Source organism: Chelonoidis abingdonii, chromosome 1, assembly GCF_003597395.2.
Source record: "Chelonoidis abingdonii isolate Lonesome George chromosome 1, CheloAbing_2.0, whole genome shotgun sequence".
Taxonomy (NCBI): domain Eukaryota; kingdom Metazoa; phylum Chordata; order Testudines; family Testudinidae; genus Chelonoidis; species Chelonoidis abingdonii.
In genome coordinates, this window is record NC_133769.1 from 133,871,766 (window position 1) to 133,882,727 (window position 10,962).

A 10,962-nucleotide genomic window follows, 5' to 3' on the forward strand; every position below is an offset into this window, starting at 1 on the left:
TGAGTCACGGATGTTGTCAAATTCATCAACATTGCCCACCAAAGGTGCCATTTCACTGCTCTCATTTTGAATTTTATGCCTCCAGGAATTCTCTTCCACAGGGAAATTCTATCCCTTTTTACCTATGCACTATCCTCACTGGATCACCCTCTGTTGGCTGTGTGCTTATATTCCCAGTGCAGCCCAGTGCAGAATTCTTCCTTTGGCTGCACTGGGCTTCCTCTGCTGGGTATAGACTCTCAGTGCAGGCTCAGCAATTTCTCTGCCTGCCTGCTTGCACCTGGTCAACAAAGATAACTGCTTCCCCATGACTGCTCTAAACAGTTCCAGCAGTAATTGCAGTACTCTTATCTTGGGTTGTATCTTTATTTGCCTAATTCCTCCTCTCTAGCTGGCTGATTCACACTGTCCCAGAAGCAAAAAACAGCAAGCTGTCACCTTGTGCCTCTAGGTGAATGTTGTCCCCTTTTTCAAACTCTTATTCTTTGCTTACTTTCTCTTGTTGTTCTATTCAGGCAATGGAAGCACTGGACACTTGTTGGGATGGAAAGTCCTTGCTGCCAATGTTGTATTTTTGGACCCAGCAAAGGAGTTAGATACAGACATAGAGGAGCTGATGAACACACAACTGTCAAGCTGTGCTCCCTTTACTGTTCTAGCTGCAAAATGGAAACTAACAATAACATGCTGTTGCAGTGGGGAGGGAGAGTGCTCAAATATTTAAAGGGTCAGAACATCACAGGTGATAAGTAGACTCTATCCAAAGTATCCCTTCTGTAAAATATTATTTATTTTAAGTGCTCACTAAAGTGAGGCTATTATTTATTTAGTTAAAAAGAACAGATGCCCATCAGATACACATCATATTTTAGATAATTGTTCATAAAGGTCATTAGGTTGAAAAGTTTTGTTTTTCTGTTTTCTTGGAAATGTATAATCCTTTATTCCTGAAATAAAAAGCTACTGACTTCTGGGAAAACTCTTCAAGGGAGTAGATTTTGGGCAAAATCCTGGTCACAATGAAGCCTGTGGCAAAACTTCCATTGCCATTGACTTCAGCGGGACTAGGAGTTGACCCTTAATCCCTGCTCAAGAGGTGGCAGAGCTAGTGGCTGGTGTGTCTAAAGTTCAGCTCTGCTGCCATTTTGAATTTGATTTGCTTGATTTATTTTAATCTCTCTAAAAGTGGAAATTCTTTTCTTGAGCTAAAATAGAGTATAGTGTCTTATCCGGATGTGGCGAAATTGCTGCACCATGATGTCCCCTCCTGGCTGGCTATGGCACTACAACAACTTTTGCTTCAATTTTCCTCACCTTTCAGAGCCACAGTGTCCTTTATCAAAATCCAACTCTCTCTCCATATATATATGGAGTCTCCTGATCCAAGGCACACTCCTCTCCTTACTCAGGGTTTCCCACAGGCTCCAGTTCATCGGGGACTCCATCTTACTCAGGCTTCCAGTTCATCCCTGGAGAAGGGTATCTGCTCTTTCTCCATCTCAGCCTTCTTTGCAGGCTGCTTCCCAGAGCAAGGGCATCTCCTATCTTTTCTCTTCTGGTTCTCCCCCAGCAGGGCTCACCCAGCTCTTTATAGATCCAAAACTCTTCTCTACCCCAGTTGGGCTTTATTTCTAATTAGTCCTGGCTCACCCTCCAGGTGCACACAGGCTGGTTAATTGGTCTGAGGCCTATATTAATCCTTTTACAACCTGTGTGGGATAAACACCCCATCACAAAGGAGTTTACATTTTTAGATTAAAAATATGTTTTTACAGGACCTAAGTTAAAACTATAATTTGTTAAATAGTTTTATAATTCTAATTCTAAAATAAGAGTGAGTCAGATACTTTATTACTTCATTTACAAATATTCTGTGTGATATTTCTTATTGTATACTTTGCACAGTACATGTAAACTATTTGTTATTAATATTCTGGGAAAGAAAAATTAAGTAAAAGCTATATATTTTTTGAAAACAGAATGAGCACATTCTCCTGTTATTTCACTTTCGGTGCTTTCCTTTTCAAATATTTCTTCTGCATTGAGCTATATAGGCTTTAATGTCAGTGATCATTTGAGGTTGTTTGCTGTTTGAGGTAATAACAATCCTATATATACTTTAACCTATCGCTAAACTGTTTCTGTTCAGTCTCAGACTTTATTAGCCTAGGATGTGGTAATTATTGAATTAACAGGAAGCTCTCTCAAGTTACTATATTGCCCTTTCTTCTTTTTGCCTTTGTCCTCTGAGAGAACTGTCTAGAACAAAGAAGTCCAACTCAGCTTCGAACACTGTCCACTGCGTCACTCCATTTAACTTTAGTCTTCCTGCTATCTCCTTCCCATAAAAAAACCTTATCCTGCTTTCTTCCCCAATTAAGAGCAGCTCCTTCAAAATTAAGTCATATTTAATGTCTGAAGTTATGTGGGCTGATATGGTAGCGAGGAAACAAATTTTGAGAGTAGCATGTTCGTAGTCAGCATGTGGCTAAGGAGTTTTGAGGAGCAGTAGTGATAGGAGTGTGATAGTAGCCAAGCCAAAGTTGAGTAATTTGCATAGGACATATATAATTTGAATATATTTGTAGTATTAGCATGTGTTCATGTACTTGAAGACTGTATTGTAATGCATTCACACCAGGGAGCATAGCAGACTTAATGTTGGCATTTCCTGATTTTTTTGAGTGCTTAATCATGAAATCCGTATAGTTTTTGTTTGGAATATGTACTTAGGATGTTTGAACTAGTAACTGAGAATTGTGAATTTTAGTCTGTTTTCTTCCATGTGATGTCTGACATCTGACTAACAAGTCCATGTTAGTATGCTTGACTGTTTGTTCTATCTGTGAATAAATGTAGAATTAATTTTGACATTATTCTGGCATTTGTTTTACAACATACAGCTAGTTCTCCAAACTGCTTTTGGTCCAAGCTATGAAAGCAATAAGGGGACATCCCTTCAGATTTTCAGCATTCTTAATCCACATGAACAGAGTGCACTTATATGATGTTATTGACAATCACATGCAGTTTGGAAAGAAAATTCAATGATAGGATAATTGATTCACTAACTTTCTCATGGTATTAAATCAGGATTTTCTTTTTAAAGAAAATAGTCTCAGCTTTCTCCTCCTATATCCACTTTTTTTTAAGGCTGCAGAATTTGCAGAAAGAAAAATGCTAGAAAAGCGTCAGGAAGAAGAAGATAATGTGGCTGAAATTTCTAACCTCCTTCGAGGAGACTTGCTTTCTGAAAACCCAGAACAAGCAGCCAGTTTGTTTGGGCAACATCGTGTGATTACTGATCGATGGAAAGGAATGAACCAGGATCAGCTGATGGCAATACGTTACACTCAACAGCAACAAGTTCTGGAGAAACTGGTATTCAAACCCATTTGCTTATGTGTATTATTCGCTGGAGTAGACAGGGCTGATAGCACCGCCAATTATTAAGATGGCTTGACACTTCCCATTATAAGATCCTCTTTTCAGTAGCTTATAGCTTTATAACAGCCAGACTTCAACTGATTGGGCTGAATTTTTTCATGCAACACGTCGTCTTAAGGATGAATTTGTCTGGAAAATTCAGCCAAAATGGTTGAGACATTTTCAAGAACAAGGCTAGAGAAAAGTATGTTGTTTTGCCATGTTAAATTCTGGCAACATTTTCTTTGAGAAGCTTTAGTGCCCCCATGCTGTGCAGCGGGGACTTGAAATTTGGCAGGGGTATTCCTTGGCCACGTCTAGACTACGCGCTGGATCAGCGCGTTAAAATCGATTGCTCGGGGATCGAAATATCGCGTCTGGTCTGGACGCGATATCTCGATCCCAGAGCGTGCTTAGATCGATTCCGGAACTCCAGCTAGACGACCGGACTTCCGGATTCGACACAGCGAGCCGCGCGGATCGATCCCGCGCGGTGAAGACGGGTGAGTAAATCGATTTTAGATATTCGATTTCAGCTACACTATTCTCGTAGCTGAAATTGCGTATCTAAGATCGATTTAATCTCGTAGTGTAGACCTGGCCTTTGTGTCAGGGATCTTCCTTTTGCTGTTCCTGTGAAAAATCCACCCACATTTGGCCGAGTTATAAGCCTTTGAAAAATCTTTAACAGCTAAAATCTGTGAAGATTCCATTCTTTCTGAAAATGCTTGGTCCCCTCACAACTCCTAGTGCAGATCAGACTGCATATGCACCAGCGCCACATTGTGACTGAGCAGGTTTCAGCTGAGGGCTCTGGGGGCTGGTCTCTCCTTGGAACGGCTGTTCCCAAATGTTCTGGGCTAGGGTAGGGCCATGTACTAGATTGAATTCAAGGAGTCTGACTCTTCTGTGCTTTCAATAACTGTCCTGCTGGCATCAAGGAAGCATGGAGTAGTAAGCTGTCTAATTAGTATGCAAAAGGACAAGAGCCAGATGAAGGGAGAGAAATTAGTATATTGGAACAAAGAACGTGGTGAGATTGGGACTGGAGAGTGAGAGAGAGTAAACCTGTGACTGGGGGCTGGAAAAGGGACTGGGAGCTGAGGGTGGAAGACTGGGACAATCTGGGCAAGACAATTGAGGCTGGGACTGAGAACCTGGGGGAGACTCAGGAAGGACACTACAAGCGGGGACAGGAGAGGAGGCTGGAATTGGTTATTGGTGAAGGAAATGGTGGAGAGGACTGATAGCCAGGTGAGGGGAGGGAAACACTGGATTTGATAAGAAGCTGGAGGGATATAGAGAAACTAGGAATTTTGGACAAGGAGGCTGGGACTGTAAATTGATGGGGAAATATGGGCAGGGTAGGGAGGAAAGCCAGAATGCCAGCGGAAAGCCCATGAGAAAATGAATAATTCTCTTTTCAGAGAAGGGTTTAAATAGTGTGCAGTAAATGGGGCATGTGGCCATACAGTGAACAAAAGAGGAGAAAATATTGAAATTGCTGCTAAGTGATCACTATCCATTTTGTGCACTGAATGAAAAGGGGTCCTTCAGAAAAAAAATCATCTTTAATTACATAATCACGTACTATCCTAATTCATATACATAAGGGGGCAAGTTAAGGTTCAAAAGCAATCTTAGTTCTGGCATATTATAACTTTTGAGTGCTTGACATTGCAACCTGAATAATGTTCTTTCAATATAGTGTTCTGCATGTAATTTTTTAGAGACTGATCTGTCAATAGATAAATTATTTTAAATTCCAAGAGCTGTGTTTCATACCAGCATGTTAATGTTCATCATAAAGGAGCTGGTTAATATGACAAGGAGTTGTCCATCTTTAATTTAACTTAATTTTTTAAGTTTCACTGGTCCTGAACAACTGTGTTATGTCTTTTCACAGAGACACCAAAAGCAGTTTAATTTTGATTGACTGATGTACACACTGTAAAGCTGCCTCTTCTGAATCTGTCTAAAATGGTGGTCCCGAAAGTGGTGCCTGTGGGCGCCATGGCGCCCGTGGGCACCATGGCACCCGCCGGGGCATTTATGTGTGCTTGCCTAATGCCCAGCAGGGGAAAGAGGCCATGGCCCCGCACCTGACGGGGACAGAGATCTCTGTTCCCAGCAGGCGTGGGGCCTGCCTAGTGCCCAGCAAGGGAGACAAGCTGCGACCCCATGCCTGCTGGGGACAGAGAACTCCGGGGCTGCAGGCTATGGGCGCCAACATTCTCTGTCCTTGTGGCTTCTCTCCGGCTTCTCTCTTCTCTGGATTAATATATTATGTAATATTAAATATGATGATTTCCATATTATCTAATGTACAAATACAAAATAAACCTTGAAAAATTGTTGGCGCCCGCCACACTCTTCTGAAAACATGAATGTGCTACTGGCCACAAAAAGGTTGGGGACCACTGGTCTAAAAGGTGGTATTAAAGCTGTGATGCACAAGGGAATATGATTGGAGATAGTGATAGACAAATTAGTAAATATAAGATGTATTGGAGGAGAAGGAAGTTTCTGAGTCAAAAATTATGCCAAGACAACAGATAATGGGCTTGATTTACTCTGAAATCCTCCTGGAGGAGGAAGTGCACAGTACTACAACTACATTGCAACCCCCTTTCTACAAAGAGACACTGAGCTTCCAGCAAGACCTCAAATGTAGATACCACTGGCCATGAAGAGAACATGGCCAGTCTGACCAGATTTGCACCAGTTTAGTGAATCTTCTCAGATACCATCCTTTAGTGGGTCTCCTGTAGAGAGCTTTGACTGCATTATAGTATAATCCCCTAGGGGAAGGCATAATGAAACCACTGCCTGCCTTCCCCTGGGGTTGAATTTCCTCCAGGACACATAGCTACTGCTGGTGGAGGAGGGTGCAATGTTCATCCTTCTCCCATAGCAGGGGTGAATCAGGCCTGTTAAAGACAAATGGATTCATCACATGAATGAATTTGCTAATAAGACTATTTAAATATTGTTTTATCTGTGACTGTGAAGAGAGAGCAAACATTTCTTTTGTTCCTCCAGAGGCTGCAGGAGGAAGAACGGCAAAGAAATGCAGAGTGGGACAGGCAACGTATACAGGCTGCCAGAGCACAACTTCTTTTTGAGCGGCATCAGCAGCGACTAAATCGAGAACTTCGCAGAGCTCTGGATAATACTAATGCACAACTCTCCCAGGAGCAGAAATCAAAGTAAGTGCACAGAGGGGTTAACCTATATCAGATAAACTCTTTCCCATTGAGACAACAGCTTGGCATTATAAAATTGCTTAGCAAGCCTGCTGTACTTGTCATAAGATGTTTTGACATGGATTGCATTTTAAAAAATTGCAAGGTTAGAGCGAGTATCTGAATTTTGTAGTATGAGGAAAAAAGAAAACTGTTCTCAAGAGAATATCCTGTTACTGTTCCTAAGTTATACGTTTGGAATAATGGCTCAAATACTGACAGTTTCTGCTGAGGTCATTGTGTAAGTGTTACGTTATGTTCATTGTACATAGATGGCAGAATAAAGATAGAAAAATGGGGAAAAGATTCAGATTTCAAGGCCAGAAGGGACCATTATGATCATCTGGTCTGACTTCCTGTATAACACAAACGATAGAATTTCCCAAAAATAATTCCTAGGGCAGGCGTAGGCAACCTATGGCATGCATGCCAAAGGTGGCACGTGAGCTGATTTTTCACTGGCACTCACACTGCCCGGGTCCTAGCCACCGGTCTGGGGGGCTCTGCATTTTAATTTAATTTTGAATGAAGCTTCTTAAAATTTAAAAAAAACTTATTTACTTTACATATAACAGTTTAGTTATATATTATAGACTTATAGAAAGAGACCTTGTAAAAATGTTAATGTATTACTGGCACGCGAAACCTCAAATTAGAGTGACTAAATGAAGACTCGGCACACCACTTCTGAAAGGTTACCAACCCCTGTCTTAGAGCATATGTTTTAGAAAAGCATACAATCTTGATTTTAAAATTGTCAGTGATGGAGAATCCTCCATAAACCTGGGTAAATTGTTCCAGTGGTTATTTGCTCTCACCATTAAAAATTTACACCGTATTTCCAATCTGAATTTGTGTAGCTTCAATTACAGCCCTTGGATCATAGGTGCCAACCCTGTGGATGCTCCAGTGAGCTAATCCGGGGCACTCCCGAACAGTTGGTCAGCGGCTGCAGCCAAACAGCTATTTGGCAGCTCAGGAAGAGGCTTAGAGAAGGGTGGAGAACAGCGAGGTGTGGGGACCTCGCGGAGGGGGTGAAGCAGGGGCAGGAAAAGACAAAGTGAAGGTGGGGCACTGGAAGAAGAGGCTAAGTGGACGTGGGCCCTCGAGGTGGAACACTCCCAGGGAAAACTAGAAGTCAGCACCTATGCACTGGATCATGTTAAACCAGGGGTCCCCAACGTGGTGCCCGCAGGCACCCTGGCGCCCGCCGGGTAGTCTATCCGTGCCCGCGCAGTGGCTGGCAGACAAGCATCCACTGACATCCAGAGGCGCCACCACCAAAATACCATGATTTTCTGCAATATTTCAGCGGAGATGCCTCTGAATGACGATGCTTGTCCGCCACCATGGTCCCCCGTGGCTCGTCGTCTGGCGCCCGCAAGACGAAAAAGGTTGGAGATCACTGTGTTAAACCTTTCTCTGCTAGATTGGAGAGCCCATTATTAGACATTTCTTCCCCATGTAAATACTTTCACACAGTAATCAAGTCACCCCTTAACCTTCTCTTTTGTAATAGTCAGAAAAGGGTAATAAATACAATGCAAGTATTCTTAATACTATATATGTGTACATGATTCAGCTCACTCTCTTGGAATCAAAAAGGATGAGACTCCACTGAGTTCAGTAGAGCTATGCCAACAACAGCTCAGGCTAAGGCCCAATGGCAGAGTTCAGCCATAAAGAACCATCAAGTATTGTCATAAACTAGCTTAACAGTGGACAGATATGTATGTTTGCCAGGGGTGGCTCCAGGCTCCAGCACGCCAAGCACGTGCCTGGGGTGGCAAGCCCCTGGGGGTGCTCTGCCGGCGCAGCGAGGGCGGCAGGCAGGCTTCGCTCCACTGGCAAACTGCCGAAGGCAGCCTGCTTGGGGCGGCAAAAACCCTAGAGCCGCCCTTGATGCTTGCTATGAGGATAAAGAAACTAAAAAGAGCATGTTTTAAAAAAATCACTGCAAGCCAGTGTCAAAACCCCAGTATTTAACTATTTGATTTTTCAGTGTATGCCTAGATTTTGTTCAAGAAATTCCTGTATCTGACAATTTCCTGGTCTTAAAACAATATGAAAGAATTCTGAGGCTACATTAATACTGTTTTCTCAACACTGGCATAGTGACATTTTGGGAACAAGATTTTGTGGGGGGGAAAGAATTTTTATGTCAACTTTAGAAAATTGAGCTTTATTTATTTTGATTTAATATACAACTAAAATATATAGTAATGTATATAGTGTAATACAGTTGTACAGGATTGTGTATTTCACTTTTTTTATTTTAAAAATGTTCAGAAATTTAAAACATTTACTAATTGAGTATTTGATTTTTTTCTAGAAAAATTTATCTTCAGGAGGAAGTGTATTCAAATTTTCCAACAGGCCAATATTTCACACAGTTTAATACAACTAGCCGGTGACATATGAGACACATCCACTCTCTGAAATATAAATGTATGTAAGGTTTATAGAAATATTAAAGTTTGATTAAGTTTCACTGCTTTTCTATGTTTTTCCCCAAATTTCCAGTTAAGATATTTGTGCATTAAAACAAATCCATATTTTCCTTATGGCATATACTTGTAAGTCATAAGCCTGATGATTGGTATTCCTTGTAATTAATGATAAATATAGAGATTGCTACTGATTTACGTTTTTGGTTTGGGGGATATTTTATAATTAACATTTCTCAGGAGGAAAAGGAAAATAATCGCAAATAACACTGAAATGATTGAGTGCTAATTTAGAGAAGTTATTGGACCATAAGAATGGCCGTACTGGGTCAGACCAAAGGTCCATCTAGCCCAGTATCTGTCTACCGACAGTGGCCAATGCCAGGTGCCCCAGAGAGAGTGAAGCAAACAGGCAATGATCAAGTGATCTCTCTCCTGCCATCCATCTCCATCCTCTGATGAACAGAGGCTAGGGACACCATTCTTTACCCTTCCTGCCTAATAGCCATTTATGGACTTAGCCACCATGAATTTATCCAGTTCCCTTTTAAATCAATTCCTGGTATGATTCCATCCCAATGAAGAATTAGGCCCATTGTGGGATATATTTTTTGTAATTTGTATTTCACATTCTTTCAGTACTCTTTTACTGCATTGAAGTTCATATTTTGACTGAAATCTTCCTTTTACAGGTTACAGAAATATTGAGATTACAGCATGATTGTCAAATAACTTAAAGTATAACAAAACTTGATCTTCATATGCTTTTCAGACACCATACTCTATTTTAAAATGCAGGAAGAAATATTGGAAGAGTAATTGCTATTGTTGAGAGCAAAGAAAATGAAATTTCTGAATATTTATCCATAATTTATATATATAAAATAAATAGAATTGAATTAATTTTATTAGTACTCCCAATTAAAATTATGTGCAGTCACTATATCCATTGTTAGTTTAACAATAAAATGCTGGGTTGGGTTTAAGTGTTTTCAGTGCTTGTTGAAAGGTGAAAGATTTGATAGAAATGGAAATTGAAATAACCTGATCAGCTGCTGAACAGATGTTACAAAGGGAGTAGCACTGCAAGCTTGTTCTCCATGCCCCCCCAACCCAAAAGCACTGGGCCTAGATAACTACCCTGAAGGCCACCCTTATCTAGAATAGAAGGGAAATATGCTAGCTAGAACTATTTTCAAACCTCTCTCTTCCCAGAAAGCACTAATAGGTTCTACACTGGTTTCTTTTTCTAGCATAAACCAGTTAACCATGTTATAAACTATTTTAGAACACAATTTTCTGGAAAACATTTAAAAATACTTCTGACTAATATGATTTCCCCCCAACACAGGGCCGGGATAATGGGACCATTGGTTTCTATAAATGCAGATCTGCAGCGCCTCTTCCGGCCTAATCTTCCATACTGGACATATGCAGGGCTAGCTCAGAAAACTTTCCTCCCAAAGTGTTGGAGTGCAGGGACTCCTGTACAGCTGCTCAGCAAGCAGATCCTTCAGACAGTCCCTATGTGGTGATAAAGTGGTGCAGTTCTTCTCACTAACATGATTTTCATATCTATATTTCACATGCGTCAGAGAGTATGTCATATAGCACTTTTAATTTACGCTTTTTAGGGCTGTCAAGCGAGTAAAAAAATTAGTCGTGATTAATCACATGATTAATTGCTCTATTAAACAATAATAGAATACCATTTATTTAAATATTTTGGATGTTTTCTACATTTTCACATTATTGATTTCAATTACAACACAAAATACAAAGTGTGCAGTCCTCACTTTATATTTATTTTTGATGACAAATATTTGCACTGTAAAAAACAAAAG

At 40.8% G+C, this 10,962-nt stretch overlaps 1 protein-coding gene across 2 annotated transcripts in view; it reads left to right on the forward strand.

The window, feature by feature from the left end:
* Positions 1-9,429, forward strand: part of RIBC2 (RIB43A domain with coiled-coils 2) — a 31,447-nt gene extending 22,018 nt beyond the window's left edge. For both annotated transcript variants that reach the window (XM_032778063.2, XM_075061793.1), the window contains exons 5-7: positions 3,154-3,381; positions 6,469-6,635; positions 9,004-9,429. In XM_032778063.2, coding sequence (XP_032633954.1) covers positions 3,154-3,381; positions 6,469-6,635; positions 9,004-9,085 — 477 coding nt within the window. In that variant the 3' untranslated portion in view covers positions 9,086-9,429. The remainder of the gene's footprint in view (positions 1-3,153; positions 3,382-6,468; positions 6,636-9,003) is intronic.
* The last annotated feature ends 1,533 nt before the right edge of the window (positions 9,430-10,962 follow it).